This window comes from Mustela lutreola, chromosome 11 (assembly GCF_030435805.1).
Source record: "Mustela lutreola isolate mMusLut2 chromosome 11, mMusLut2.pri, whole genome shotgun sequence".
Lineage (NCBI taxonomy): Eukaryota > Metazoa > Chordata > Mammalia > Carnivora > Mustelidae > Mustela > Mustela lutreola.
The window spans coordinates 83,358,181-83,373,721 of NC_081300.1; the positions used below are offsets into that span (position 1 = coordinate 83,358,181).

General features: G+C 45.1%; 1 protein-coding gene across 1 annotated transcript in view; it reads right to left on the bottom strand.

The window, feature by feature from the left end:
• Positions 1–14,060, bottom strand: part of MYO1H (myosin IH) — a 46,409-nt gene extending 32,349 nt beyond the window's left edge. Inside the window, exons 1-11 of the mRNA XM_059139913.1 lie at positions 13,902–14,060; positions 11,562–11,677; positions 10,176–10,374; positions 9,241–9,321; positions 6,410–6,589; positions 3,988–4,086; positions 3,057–3,170; positions 2,648–2,719; positions 1,895–2,014; positions 689–756; positions 95–200 (exon numbers count right to left, since the gene is read on the bottom strand). Coding sequence (XP_058995896.1) covers positions 95–200; positions 689–756; positions 1,895–2,014; positions 2,648–2,719; positions 3,057–3,170; positions 3,988–4,086; positions 6,410–6,589; positions 9,241–9,321; positions 10,176–10,374; positions 11,562–11,677; positions 13,902–14,027 — 1,281 coding nt within the window. The 5' untranslated portion in view covers positions 14,028–14,060. The remainder of the gene's footprint in view (positions 1–94; positions 201–688; positions 757–1,894; positions 2,015–2,647; positions 2,720–3,056; positions 3,171–3,987; positions 4,087–6,409; positions 6,590–9,240; positions 9,322–10,175; positions 10,375–11,561; positions 11,678–13,901) is intronic.
• Between the last annotated feature and the right edge of the window lie 1,481 nt (positions 14,061–15,541).

Consider the following 15,541-nt stretch of genomic DNA (forward strand, 5'->3'; position numbering starts at 1 on the left):
GAGGATAAAATCCCCAGTGAAATATTATTGCTCAAGTGAATCTCTTTCACTAGAATAAGAAATCAAATGAGGAGAAAACATTAAAATGTTTTACCTCTATACCTTCCATTTCATATTCTGCCTGTTCTGCCTTTAGGGTTCTCTCAATCAACAGTTGCTGGAGTTTCTCATTGCAATAATTGATGCAGAACTGTTCAAAACTAGAGAGGGAAAATTAATCAATAATTAGTAATTAATTAATTTTAAAAGATTTATCAGTGGGGAGAAGCAGACTCCCCACTGATCTGGGAGCCCGATGTGGGGCTTGATCCCAGGAATCTGGGATCATGACTTGAGCCAAATGCAGATGCTTAGACTGAGCCACCCAGGCGCCTTCAGATGCAAAAATTTAATTAACTAGAGCTACACGCGTAGACCAATTAAAAATTGTATTTACTTATCTTTTTAACAGAGAAAGCAAATCCTTATTAGTCATATCATTTACTAAACAGATCAGAAGAGTCAAGCTAAAAGATGTTTGCATTTTTTATGGTTATTCCAATTCTGGAATAGTCGATGAATCAGCAGCTATAGAAACCCAGAGAATTTCTGAGAATGGGAAAACCAATTCCCATAACACTAGAGATGCCTTAAACCAGACTCACACCCTAAAGGAAAACAGAGGACCAGTATGTAATGACGAACTCACCCATTCTTGTCGAAGACCTCAAACCCGTAGATATCCAGCAATCCGATCACGGTTTTCTTGGTGAAATCCTAGTCAAAGTAACACACATTGCTTGTTGTTAGGTCTTTTACTTAATGACTCTTAAAAACGTGGTAGCTGCCTCCAATGCTTGGACTTGGTTATACAGCTCCCATCGTCTCTCTTTTCAGCATTGGCTCACAGAGGAATCATGAGATGGAAAGGAATTTCCCAGCTTACTCCTCTGCCCTGAAGCCTGCCAGCATCCCACTGCGGCTTCGATGTCTGCCACCCAAGAAGTGAGACCTTCCCCTTCTGATTCACAACCTTGCTTCAGCCCTTCTCAGTCTCCCGAGCCCACGTCAATCCCAAAGAAAGAGAGAGACCTCTAGAGACAGCAGCAAAGGAGATGTTTATTCAGGAGAGAAGATGGGTGGTTTGAATACCATTTTAAACAGAGGACCGAGAGCTGTCAGACAGGATGGATATTTAATGAGAATATGACTGTTTTTTTCTGAAAGGGCCACAATTTAACATCCGGTATGGTGTCTTGAGCCTAGGCCTTCCAAATCTGTCCTTTACATACTACCTCCTGGAGTTTTACATCTATGTCTGTGCCCCAGTACCCTTTCCTTAATTTCTAGCTCTGAATAAACTCCCCCTATTACTTAAATAAGTCCACTTAGGTTGAGTTGGAAAGACTTTTATTATTTTCTTACACATGTTAAAACATACTACTGTTAAAGTCCAAACTTTTCCATGTACACTGAAAGCCATCTGGTGTACTGCAAATACTGTGCATTCCCACTTTGAGACACAATCATTCAGTGGGCATTTTTTTAAAAGATTTTATTTATTTATTTGACAGAGAGAGAGAGAGATCACAAGAAGGCAGAGAGGCAGGTAGGGAGAGAGAGGACGACGCAGGCTCCCTGCCAAGCAGAGAGCCCGATGCGGGGCTCGATCCCAGGACCCTGAGATCATGACCTGAGCCGAAGGCAGAGGCTTAACCCACTGAGCCACCCAGGAGCCCTCAGTGGGCATTTTTGTGAGCCTGCTGTATGCTGGAAATGTAGATGCTGAAGGACACTGCCCCTGGCCATCAGGAGGCCGATGGCCGATGCTCACAAATTCTTTAGAGTGATGATGTCAGTCATAAAACATTTCCACGTTACTGAGAGTGAGTCATCTAAAAATGTGTGAACAAACCTTATTCACTAAGGAAGAGTTGATTTTGTTGACCAGCCAAGTAAATGTTCTTCCGTAAATGGCCTTGGCCATTGCATCTCTAGCGTAGACAGAGAGTTCTAGTGTCAATGGGCATAGTACCTAAGAACAACAACAGGGGCATCATTACAAAGGTTAAAAAAAAAAAAAAGTCTATCCCTTTCTGGGTTTTCAAATTAGCCTTTAATGATGGCCAGTGAAGGATAGGTGCTAGGGGAAGACACCACCCCCACCTGCAAGCGTTCAGGCAGGAGCCCAATACGTGCCAGGCACGGAGCTGCTGAGATACAGCTCTGACCCAGACAGATAATTCCAGCCTCTGTGGGTTCATAGTTGGGGGATGGGACATTGCCGCACACAGTCATGTTGCAAGTTGAGAGCAAAGTGAGGAGATACCTAAGGTGTTTTAGGAGGCGGTGGGATTATCAGGAAGGCTCTTTGAGGATGTGACTCCAGGAACTGAAGGATGAGAAGGTGTTGGGAGAAGCACAGGGAACAGTGTTCCAGCAGAGGGAACAGCATGTGCAAAGACCTCACGGTGGAAAGGCATGGTGAAAGGGAGGCATGAGAGTTTGGTGTAACAGTTTGGGAATGGGAGGCTGAGGCAGGAGACCCCAGAAGGAGCTGGAAGGCTGGGGTCTAGTCTTCTCCAGGACCACCATCCTCCTCTTGCATGAGGCAGGTAGCAGCCCTAGAAGGAAGGGCAGGTCCATTTCAACCTAGAGGCATTGTTACCTCCTCAGTTTTGGCTTCAATCTTTCTGTGGGTGAGAGCTTCCAGAAGGATGGAGGGGTGGACTCCCAGGAGCTGAAAAAATGGAAACCAAAATGCCATTCAGTGATTGGATTTGATTTTTGCCAATGTGTAAAGAACTGGTGTGATTTCCAGGCCCAGGATTATATGCTCTGACTGGTAATCTTGATTAAATGCAAAACAGATCACATACTATCTCGTGTCCAGCTGGTTTTACCCCCTCCCTCACTTGTCCCATGCTCTTTAATTTTCCTAGGCAGTACCAGCCAGATGGACATGGTATTAGCCACTTGGGACCTGGGCATCCAGCTGCCTCAAGCTCCCCCATCCTGCCCTTCCATCTCCAAAAAGGGCCAGGCCTTCCCTCTGCTCTTCAAAAGTGGAACGTCACCTTGGCGATCCATTTGATCTCATGGGTGTCTGGTATGGTGGCGCAGCCTTGGTGGTTCTCTTCGAAACAAATGTTTCCTAGGTGTAGGACGCTGGCAATAATTCCAAAGAGATTCTAGAACGTTGGATAGGGCAAGGAGAAGGGAGAAAGAGGGGCAGCCACCTAACTGGTGAATGCCATCACAGGAGACATCATCACAAGGAAAACCACCCCCATCCCAATTTCAGTCCTGAGCTCACAGAACCAAGCTAATTTCCTCCTTCCCCCAGAAATCAGCCTCTTACCCAACTCAGATGTTAAGGGAAGAAGGGTAGAGAGCCTCAGCACAGGGTGGCGAGGAAGCTTTGCCCATTCTCCGGGATAGGAGACTTCTATTTTCTATCTTCCCTACCCCCTCCCCACCAATAAGCCATTTTCTATGCAAATGCCATGATCCCAGATATATATATTTACATAAATATATGATATTTTGAAATTATAATTCTGGCCCTTGAAAGAATAGTTTTAGCCATCAAAAAAACCCCAAAAGAATGTAAAAACACAATGTTTATAAAGCCTACAATTTGCTCCAGTTTGTTCAAAAATAGAAGTGTAAATAAGATACAATCCTGCTGCTCTAGGGCATCTAAGTATTTGAGATTGGACTTGAGAGAAGAAGAAACATGACCTCCTCCTTGCATACAGCACCGGGAAGTCTTTCGTCTGCCTGATGAAATGCAGAATGCACAGTTTAACATTGGAATTTCAGACAAGCAATGACTAATTTTGGTCCCAAATGGTGCCCCCAAATGATGGTGACCATTAAAATGTAGCTAGGCATGCTGGATTTTTATTGGCTGAATCTGGCAAGCCCACTAGGTGGCCAAGATACCAGCAATGTTTGGTCAATCCCAGACCCACGGACCAGCCGTTCTGCCCTTGGGGCTCATACCTCGAGGTCATCTTCAGTAAAATCGATGACAGAAAAGGCACTGGAAACAGTTTTCCAGTCGTTCTTGTCATTAATAGATGACTCTTTGGCACAATGACCCTGTTGACACAGAATTGGGTAGCTTAATGTCATTTTTATAGGGGCAGTGAGTCGTGCCCACATCTAGCCTTGAATTGAAGGGTTTTTATTTTCTACAAGCATACAAGAGCTAGTTCTAGAATGTTCTAAATTATAAAAAGGTAGGTTTCACTAATCAGCTAGCATAGGGTGATTTGCTTTTTTCAAACTTATTTAGAATTTCATCTTTATCCTCGGAAAACTTTGAAAGGTACACATTAGTGGTATATCTCTTTGAATATGTGTGTGTGTGTCTGTATGTGTGTGTGTGTGTGTGTGTGTGTGTGTGTATGTGTATGTTTTAAATAGTTTTCCTTGTCATATTTGCCAAATAAATTGAAGATGCTTGTCTCAAGAAACATCTGCTAAAATATACAGGGAAAGGACAGCCCTGAAATTCAGAAAGCATTTTGATGCTCTTATAACCTCCAGCAGAAACTGCAGGGCGGGACGAAGTGAAAAGAGACCCTCACTCGAGAAAATAAAAGTTTGGCATTTAGAGAGAGACAGCTGATGGATACAGTCCCCAGCAGAGATGTGATGAGATGTTCCACCACTTTAGAAGCTGTCTTTTAGATAAGACACATACCACCAAATGTCGCAATTTAAAGGGAAAACTTCTAGATGAGGGGTTTTTTTGTGTGTTTTTTTGGTTTGTTTGTTTGTTTTTTGCTATTATAGTACAGGGTGTCCCTGGATTCCTGGCTCTCTGAAGATCTGTCATCTTCAAAGACTTTCCTGTTACACAAGGAAACCAGAGGGGCCGTAGCATGAAAATACTCACCAGTGAACAGACCACTGTTAAATCTGCAACTTCCCAAATATCCCTCCCCATCCCCGTTCAACCGTTCAACCGGTGTCTGTTCCTGCCCCACCAGGGTGGGGCCAGCTTAGGTCAGTCCCTGCAGGACACCTAGAAGTTCAGAAGTAGTATGGATATACTGCCAAGTAAAGTCATGAGGTCTGTCAAAGTTATGAGAGAACACAAAATTGAACAAAATAATACTGGTGCATCCCTTGAACAATTTCCAAAGCCACTGTGGCATGAAGATCTGGCCAAATGAAACAGAACTAGAAAAATATCTGCAAGGATGAAGACAAGATACATTCCAAAAGGGAATGATTTGAATATCAAAGGGTTAGGAGAAGCCCTTGGGTAAAAGAATGAAGCCCACAAATACTTTTTATAGATTGACCCTCTCTGATCAGGCTATAGAAAGTCAAGTGTGACACTACCACACAGTTTTGTTAGAAAAATTTGGTCTTCAAAAAAAAAAAAAATCAAATTTGAGTTACTCTTCATTCTAACAATCAGGACAAAGTTTGTAAAAGGAGATTATGGGACTCTTTTGTCTTCATATATCGCCTCATTTTTCAAGATAAATTTCAGTCATGCTTATTCTTCCTCCATGACTTCCTATGAAATGTTGGTCCTTCTTTTACAAGATTCACTTCCTAAGACCTTGTTCTCTTTTTCAAGTGATGTCCCCACTGGCACTCTGCCAAGAGAATTCCATTCAAAGCCAGGCCCAGTAAAGAAGAGAAAAATCCAAAGATCTCAGGGGAGAAAAGTGCTAGTGGTGTCAAAGATTGGTAGGTGCTGTACAATCTAGAGCTTTCCCAGTCTTCGTGCTGGCTGCAGAAAGAGTAATGGTTGGAGGAGAGGTTACATTCTGAAAGCCCCTTTCACAGTGCTGGATCCCAGGAATGGCCTGAACACTTTCTGTAAGGAAGTATGTTCATTTTGCAGCCAACAAGTCTCAGAATGGGAGGCAAGAAGGAGGAGGGTCTCTTCCTAATTAGTTTTGAAAGCAGAATGCAACACGAGCTGTGGACATGGGTGGAGAGCAAGTTACTCTCACACCTAGACCAGCAGTTCCCACTCCCACTGTGACTTAGAATCATGGAGGATTCACTTAATTACACCATATCATGGGGGAGTGTTTAACACAACCCTGAGGTCCCCATCCCACCCCAGACTAATTAGATCTAGATCGCTGGAGGGTAGGAGCCAGAGATGTGTGTGTGTGTGTGTGTGTGTGTGTGTGTATTGAAAAACCTCCTCTGGTGATTCTAATTTCAGCCAGTGCTGAGAACCCCTCACCTAGAGATCGGTTACTTTACCAAGATGATCTACCATCTACCTGCCAGGCATAAACAGAGGGGTTATGGTAAGTGTCCATAAACCAGTCTGTAGGATACCTCCAGAGCGGTAATGAGAAAGTTCTTGACCATCCCACAGAAGCTCCCACTAACACCCTTGATTGCTGCCTCCAAAGGGCCACCCAAGCCAGGTGCTTCCAACCTGTGAGAGGTATTTGTACAGCCGGGGGTCCCGCTCAAGTCCCAGGTATGCAAGGAGCTCCTCTTCGCCACCATCCAGCAGCTGATAGAAGATGTGGAAGTTCCTCTCACCCTGGTTTTGATAGACAACTCGAGACTTTTCTATCAGGTAACTGATGATATGCCCACCTACGGGAATGCCCTTGAGAACAGAGCAAAAAAGGCACAATGATGATAATAACTAAGCCATTCCCTTGCTGGGTGTCTTCTGAGGAACAGAAATTCTGAATTCAAATGATGGTTCTTCTAAGCCTAGCGTTTTCACGCCTCTTTTTAAAAAAACATGTTTGCCTACCCTGAGGTCATGAGAGATTTTCTGTACTTCTGTCTAGAAGTGAGATTATATTACCATTCAGGTTTAGGACTGTGCTTGAAATTTCATGTATGGAGTGAGGTAGAGGGTCAAAGTTCTTCTTATTCACATGGATTTCCAATTGATAGCACTATTTATGAACAAGGCACTCCTATCCCTATTCAGTCACAGTGGGCCTCGGTCATAAGCTAGGGGACCATATCTTATGTGGAGGACTTTGCAGACCCCATTCTGGTCCACTGGCCTGTTTATATATCCTTGTGCCAATAGCACACTTTTATTTATTTTTAAAAATTTTATTTATGTGTGTGAGAGAGAGCGCCCAAGCAGGGGGAGTGGCAGAGGGAGAGGGAGAAGCAGACTCCCTGCTGATTAGGGAACCTGACATGGGATTCGACCCCAGGACTCCAGGATCATGACCTGAACTGAAGGCAGCTGCTTAACTGACTGAGCCACCCAGGTGCCCCTACGCTATTTTTAAGAATATTCCAGTAGAGGATTTGTACTCCAGAACATATATAGAACTCCTGCAAAGCAAAATGAGAAAAGCAACCTACTTAAAAGTGGTCAAAAGGCTTTAGCGTCAAATTTTTAATTGGCCAGTTATCTGGACTTCATTTATAATCAGGGAAATATGAACATAAAGCAGAAAACCACTGCACTTGACCAGAATGTCTCAAACCGAGAGGACTGGCAATATCAAATGTTGACTAGGGTACAGAGAACCCTACTGGCCATGAGAACTGTCATGCACTGTCCTAACATCACCGGTAAGAGCCCAGCAATGCTACTTCCAGGCAAGCACCCAACATAAGTGACCACCAATATCTACTCAACGACACGTGCAAGGATAGCCCCAAATCAGAAAAGCCAAATGTCCATCAACAGGTGAACAGATAGTGAAGAGGTCACATAAGCCAAGAATGACCAGCTACTACACAAAGTGACACGAATGAAACTGACAGGTAGAACGCTGATGGAAAGGAGCCAGACACAAACTAGAACATACTGCATAATTCCATCTGCATGACGCTCAAGAACCAGCCAAATTCATCTGATTATAGAGGTTGGAACAGTTGGTAACTTCTGGGAAGGCAGGCACTTTCAGAGAAAAGCAGGAGATTCTTCTAGGCACTAGACATTTTTTACACTTTCTTTTTAATAGATTTTATTCATTTATTTGACAGAAAGAGAGGGAGCACAAACAGGGGGAGCGACAGGCAGAGACAGAGGGAGAAGAAGACTCCTGGCCGAGTAAGGAGCCGGACGCGGGACTTGATCCACAATCTCAAGATCATGACCTGAGCCGAAGGCAGATGCTTAACCAACTGAGCCACTCAGGTGCCCCTAGAAATTTTTCTCTCTTGATCTAAGTACTGGTTATCAAAAGGAGATACACACAAGTAAAACTCATCAAGCTGTACTCACGATTTGTGTCCTTTTTAGCATGTGTGTTGAATTTCAATAAGAAGCTTTAAAACAGACATAACTATTCCATTTTTTCCAAAGTCTAGGCACACTTCGCCAGAAGTCCACGTACAGGCCTCCGGGAAAACCTTAGCCAGTCTTGCGTCACTCCACTCTATGCCCCGCCAGCGACTGTTCTCTGGTCCAAGTGGCGCGCTTTGTCACCGGGAATTCTACATCCTTGAGAACTCTGTCCACCTGCCCCCTACCTGCATCAGCCCCATTTAAGCTCTGCACAACATACGACCATACTCTCCTGTTATGCGTGGTCTTTGGTTTCTTCCATACCACCACAACAGAGCCGAGTACTTGTGACCGAAACAATAGGGTCCACAAAGTCTAAAACACAGACCACCTGGCCCTATCCAAAAACGTTTGCCCACCTATGCCATCCAATTACATATGCCCAAACAATACATTGTTTGCATGGGCTTGTTCTCAGGCATCACCCTGACACACAGGACATTCCTAAGACTCGACCGTGTTCTGTGCAGCTAGCTGCCATTCATCTGTTCTTGCTGCTATGCGATGCTTCCCTGGGTGGACAACCCGCCATTGTGTTGATGGACACTCAGCCCTCCGGGTGGGTTGGCTGTTCCCAGTCCTTTTACCATGATGAGCAGGGATCTTGTGGGCATGCTTGCAGATCTACAGGAATACCTCCAGGAGTGGAATGGATTATGCGGATTTCAACTTCCACAAGACAGCATACAGTTTTCCAAATGGGTTGTACCCATGTACTCCCCATGGCAATGGGTTAGAGTTCCTAACGGTCCACATCTCCACCAACAGCTAGTATCACCAGACTTCTTAAGTTTTGCCCCCACCCTAGAAAGTAGGACATAGTATCTCATTGTGGTCTTTATTAGTATCTCCCCAAATAGCACTAAGCCTGGAGTTTTTACTTATTTGAGCCACTAAAGCCCTTCCTCCCTTGAGGAACCTTGGGTCAGGCTGCTGTCACTGGCCGGTTAAGGGGTCCCCATGAACCAGTAATAGGAACTTCAGTGTACCTTATAGTCAAACTGTATGTCCATGTATTTTCCAAATCTGCTGGAGTTGTCATTCCGGAGTGTTTTGGCATTTCCAAAAGCCTTGGAATACAAAGTGAAGGAGACAGGGACAGACTGAACCAAACTGCGATGAAAGTTCACTTGAGCTCACCGTGCTCCTCAACTTCCTACCCCCAAATGCCATGAATATGAGAATGGAGGGGAGAAGGGGGGCCAGGGATGAAAGCCATTCTTTATCTTCTAAAAAGGAACCACTAAGTATAGAGGATTTGATGCCAAATCCTGGGATGGAGCTAGAGAGGAGGGAAATGTGTCTTCTCTCTGGCATCCAGTCTAGGCATGACTATGGGCAGATATCAAGGAAACTACGTCCTTGCTCTTCCAGAAGCTATAGTACCAGACCCCTTTTTATATCGAAGAGGTGAATTGTTCGGACCATAGGTCCATTGGGAAAATTCCTTCGGCCACAAACATCTTTACCATGAAGGGCAACAAAAACCCACAATAAAATAACCTGTTCGAAATTGTCCAGTAAGTCAGTGAACTGCAATGGCAGAATCATCAAGATGACTCCAGTTAAATAAGAAAAATATTAATGACTTTAGTGACTACTAATTCTGTCAGATGCTTTGTATGCATCCATCTTGTTTTACCCTCAAAATCTCCTAAGAGGTAGAAACTACGAATAGACCCATTCCACCGAAAGGCAAACATAATCTGGGATGTGGAGTGATTTGCTGAAGCTTGTTGGCATGCGGCGGCCCTGGGATTAGCAGCCACGCCTGCTGGACATAAAAGTTATGCCCTTAATCATGATCCTGCCCTTGAGACACCTCTGCTTAACTCCCAGATGATGATCTGCCCAGGCAGAGGATTCTCCTTACTCAGTGACCTCCCTAGAACTTCTCCTCCACAAATCCTCAAAGATCACTTACCTCCAACACAGGATTGGAGAGCAGCAGTCTGTCACGGGCTATTTGGAGTGACTCAGTCATTGGGCAGGTCACAGCAAAATACTGCAGAATCTTCTTGGAGGCCTCTGTTTTCCCTGCCCCGCTCTCTCCAGAAATGAGGATGAAGTGGTTGTTTAGCTCAGAGCACATCATACGGTACGCGTTGTCAGCTATGGCGTAGCTGGAGGAGTGGGGCAGAAATGGAAGGACCAGGAAGGGACCATGCTGTTGCTTCCCTCACCTGTGACATCATCAGGCTCCCTGCCTCAGGAAACCACATCCGGACAAGGGGTACAAAATCCTGACCTCAGATACCAAACTCTCACCATGACCCACTGACTGATCAGGCATAAAGTGTTCCAGAAGTCAGTACTCAAACAGCTGAGTTAGAATGGAGAATATGAATAATAGTGGTCATTTCTTAATAGTGGGATGGATTTATTTGGAAAAAATCCAACATTTCTTATAAGAACAAACCAGATACTAAATTACATACCCAGGAGATGTGCTATTAGCTGTAGGTGGAAATAACATCCCATCTAAATATTTTAAACACTCGGTGGATATACGAAGATCTCGTGTTTCCTCTTTCCCCCAAAACCTTCTGTATTAAGAGTACAGAGACAAGAAACTGAAACTATCTTAAAAGCTCGGGGGATATCTACAGAACAAGACATAAAACTATTATAAGGGCTTTATCTGCAAAGATGAAGACACTAATCTCCTGAGACACTAATATTCCCATGTGGCTGAGTTTGAAAACTGGTTATTTTGGACATTGTTGGTAGCAGTGATGCAAAAAGGTTTATAAATCCCTTAGGAGGTGAACAGATGAGTCACCAAGAAAAATGGAGGGAGAGCCTAAATAGTCCAGCAGTCACCCAGGGAGAACTGGGATTTCAGCAAAGCCTGAGTCACATATAAATGGGACAGGATCTGAAGTCCTACTACCAGCAGGAATGCTCCTTAGCCATCATGACACTCAGACACCAGTAGATGGCGCTGTAGCAAACCTCTTTGCAGTAAAGACACCTCCAAAACCTCACTCTTGGATCTCTCAGCAGGTGCAAAAGATTCCACCCCTCATGATATTTAAGCTGAGAGTCAACCATGATTTGATGTTTTCTACTGCACTGAAAGACAGTTCACAAGAAGGCAGCCGTTTAAGTGAGGTCTGAAACCTAATGAGCATTCCATCAAGGATTTGGATGGATGAATGGGTGAGTGAGTGGATGGATGGATGGATGGATGGATGAGTGGGTGGGTGGATGGATGGATGGGTAAGTAGGAAGGAGGGAGAGATAAAAGACAAAGAGGAAGGAAAGAGATAGGAAAACACTATTGGTGATGCTCGTACATGCTACTTACACATGTGGTGGCAGTTCAAAGAAATTGACCCCTTGATAAAGTTCCATCTGGCTCACAGTGTAGATTCCAAGCTCCTGGTATGGGTTCACAGACACAAGGAGGGTCCCAATGTAGGTCTAGAGGAACGGACCAAAGCACTAATGAGGAACCCCGGGGTGCAAACAGCTTTAGCAAAAGACCATCACATGCTATGACCCCCCCCCCCATTCATTCCACGCTGGGGATATAAAACAATAAATAAGACAGGCAGTGTCTCTGCTGTCATGAAGCTTCCATGTGTATGCACGGGGTGGGGGTGGGGGCCCAGACAACCAACCAAGGGATCAAGACAGCTTCAATTAGGATGGTAAGAAAGGCGTTCCTAGGGTAATGAGAATGCGAATGACCAAGGAAGGCCACCTTAGCTCTTGGGCTTAGGGAAGTCTTCTCTAAGGAGGGGACTTTGAGCTGGGACTTGAAGGATGAGGAGCCACTCATGGGGGGAAAAAAAGAAGAAAAGGGGACAAATGTGACAGGCTGACTTTCTTGGAGGCCAGTGTGGGAGGGGAGAATGGAAATGGTAAGACATGATGTTCGAGAGGAAACAAGTTCTGATGACACAGGGCATGAAGAACTGGGGATTTATTCCAACTGCAGTGCATGGTGCAGATATCACTCTCCATACTGATGTGAAATACCCGCTTCAGACTGTCATGTAATATGGAGAGCTTTCAGAAGGGGCCACCGTGATCTGATTTATATTTACGTGTCCCCTGGATTTCAGTGTGGGATTCTATTATGAGTCAAGTTTTTCAAGGGCTTCCATTTGTAATAAGACCAACACAGTTATGAAGACACAAAACTCTAACCTCGGAAAGAGAAAACAGTAAATGTGTGGGCTCCTTTGAAAACGCATCTGCAGTTTTCTGATTCTGAGTTTGTTCTGGATTTTCATTCCAGAGTCTCCAGTTTGGAGGTTCCCAAGATTACACTAATTATGCCTGAAATCATTCTCACGAATATTTCTAATCTCTAGGATCAAGTTAGAGAACGGGATCAGATAAGAATACTGTATTCTGATGAAAATTCAGCATTGCTTTCAGCAGTAGAAATCTTTCAGGATAGAATATAGTTTCTGAAGAGTCTCTCTGTTTAAACTGGAAACAATTTATTCATGATGATCCTACTGTCCCATGTATACTTCTCCACACCATATTCTTTCTCCTTTGCTTATGCATAAAATCTATTTCCACAATTAAAAATATACACTGTGAAAAGCCTTTTGCTTATTTCTCCTAGTAACCTTGGTTCCAACTGCAGATTAAGTCACAGTCACCGTTAAAAACAAAATAGGCGCAAGACAAATATTTTTAGACTGGGTTTGGTTGTCTAATTTACTCTTAGTAAAAGCTAGTAAGATTTTAGTAAAGTTAATTGCATTTAATAACACCCCATCTCTCTCTCTCTCTCTCTCTCTCTCTCTCTCACACACACACACACACACTGTGGAGTTTACCCTAAAGGAATTTACCTGAAAACCAACCAATAAGATGAAAGTGTGGGGGGGATTAACTGGCAGGTTAAAAACTGACTGCCCCTAGAAGGAACCAGACCAAGCTAAAAACAGTCCTGGTAAAATGTTACAGTCTTGACTCTTGAAGATTCATGGGCTCTGGTGGACATCTCTTATGTTTGCCTGTCTCGTATCTAGACCTCATTCTTCCAGAGGATTCCTTTGAGGAATGTTCTCCAGCCCACACCCTACAGTAAGGTGCGCATCCGCCTCATCCCTCACTTCCAGGGCTGGGCCTGGGTAAATAGCCTGGCCAATCAGAACATTACTCATCCTAGCTATGGGGGGATTGGTTCAGAGATAGGCACATGACCTAAAATGGGCCAATCAGAGCCAACCAATATCTGTGTCTGGGTGGGGGGGACTTGCTATCGCCTCTGTACCCCCTGGTCCTGGGGGCCACCTTGCCACCTTGCAGAGTTGGGCCCAGAAAGAGACCATTGCAAAAGGGTGCAGAGAAGCGGGATGGAGAAAGAACCCTCGAGGCTCTTCAAGACTCATCACCCTAAGACCCTAGATCTGTTTCTGGTCCCTAAAGTGACATAGGTCGGTAGATTGCATCTTGGGGGTTAGACCTGTTTAAACTGGGTCTCTGTCACTGGCAAACCAAAAAGCCTAACACGAAGGATCGGGATGCATCTGGCAGTGGTCCCTTCCCCCGTCCCTTTAGAGGCTGACCTAACAGAGGGATACTGTTCGCTATCATCGAGGCCGTGAAGAGAGGTGGGGGTGGGGCAGGGTGGGGGAACCACCGGTTAGGAGAACTGCTGAGAAATGGGCTACGTTACATAGATGAGGTTCTCGCTGAAACGCTTGCGAAGATTGTCCAGAAAAGCAGATTCACTGGTGTAGGCGTCCAACAGCACAAAATCCTGCACCCCGACCTTGTCCCTGGCGGTTAGCGCGCCTTCCATGTGCAGACGAATGTGCTTCCTCCTCACTTCTTCTTTCTGTAGCAAACAGAACATTTCTCAGTGGCTCACTTACTCTGTAGTTCCTATTGCTCATCTAATATGGGCATAGCAAGATACCCAGCCCTGGGGACGGAAGAACATGGAGATGAGATTTGCTCTCTGTTAAGAGTTTATCATTTGGGGGCGCCTGGGTGGCTCAGTGGGTTAAGCTGCTGCCTTCGGCTCAGGTCATGATCTCAGGGTTCCTGGGATCGAGTCCCGCATCGGGCTCTCTGCTCAGTAGGGCGCCTGCTTCCTCCTCTCTCTCTGCCTGCCTCTCTGCCTACTTGTGATCTCTCTCTGTCAAATAAATAAATAAAATCTTAAAAAAAAAAAAAGAGTTTATCATTGGTTAGAGATACAAGGGGATGGTAGTAAAAGCATTAACAGTAACATCAATAGCTCCTTGTTAGATACTATGCTATGTATCTGACTTCTATTATCTCCTTTAACCCTCATTCTAACCTTATGAAGTTATGTGCTATTACCATGCCCATTTAACAGATGCGGAAACTGAGCCCAGAGACATTAAAAAACATGCATATGTCCTGCCAAAAGGCAGAGTCAGGATACAAACCTAGACAGCTTGGCCCCAGAGCCTGCTTTCCTCACCATCACCTTCTCAAATGAATATTAGTTGCCCAAATTTTCTGTGTAATTCTGACATGAATGATGAGTTTGGCTGTAATGGGAATTTCTTGTTACTGGGGAGTACTCAAGGAAGGACAAAACTGGAGGGTCCTCTCCCCCAAGGCTGGGCTTCAGACCTCCCTGGAAAAGGAGTGGTTGCAGGCCCACTGGATGATGGAGACTCTCACTGCGTTACTAGGGGGCAGAGCTGGTCCTCTGTCACCAGGAGTCAGAACCACCCTCCTAGGAGGGCATAGGGGTACAAAGGGAATCAGATCAGCACTGGGCAGGAGACCTGGTGCTTGATTGAGTCAGGAGGGCTGTGGAAAACAGCTCCCCTGGTGTCCGGCAAGCTGAGGCTGGAAACTGAGGGTGTACCTAGAGAGTGGGGGCCACGGGGGTGGGGGGTGGGGGGCGTGAGGTCTGTGTTGGGATGAATGCGCAAGGCAGTCAGTCACCTGGCCCAGCTGCAAGGGCACTGAAGAACTGTGCCCTGGACACACAGTCAACGCATGCCCCCCATCCACATAGTGCTGCACCGGTGGCTGTGCAGGGGAAAGGAACAAGCAAAACATAGAAAAGGAAGTCAGGAAGACAAACCTCTGGCTACCGCAGTGTTCCTCCAGTGCCCTCTAGTGACCAAGATTAATATGCTCCCTTCTAGGAGAAATGCTTAAGGAGGCCAGTTTGTTATCACAAAGCAAGGACTGAATGATGTATCTGGATCTGAGAGACAGGAAGGAACTTGACACCTGCTATCTTTGGATACGCAGAGCATCTAGAATAGCTGAAGCAGCTTTAAAAAAGGAAAACAAAGCCGGAGGACTCGCACATCCTCCCTTGAA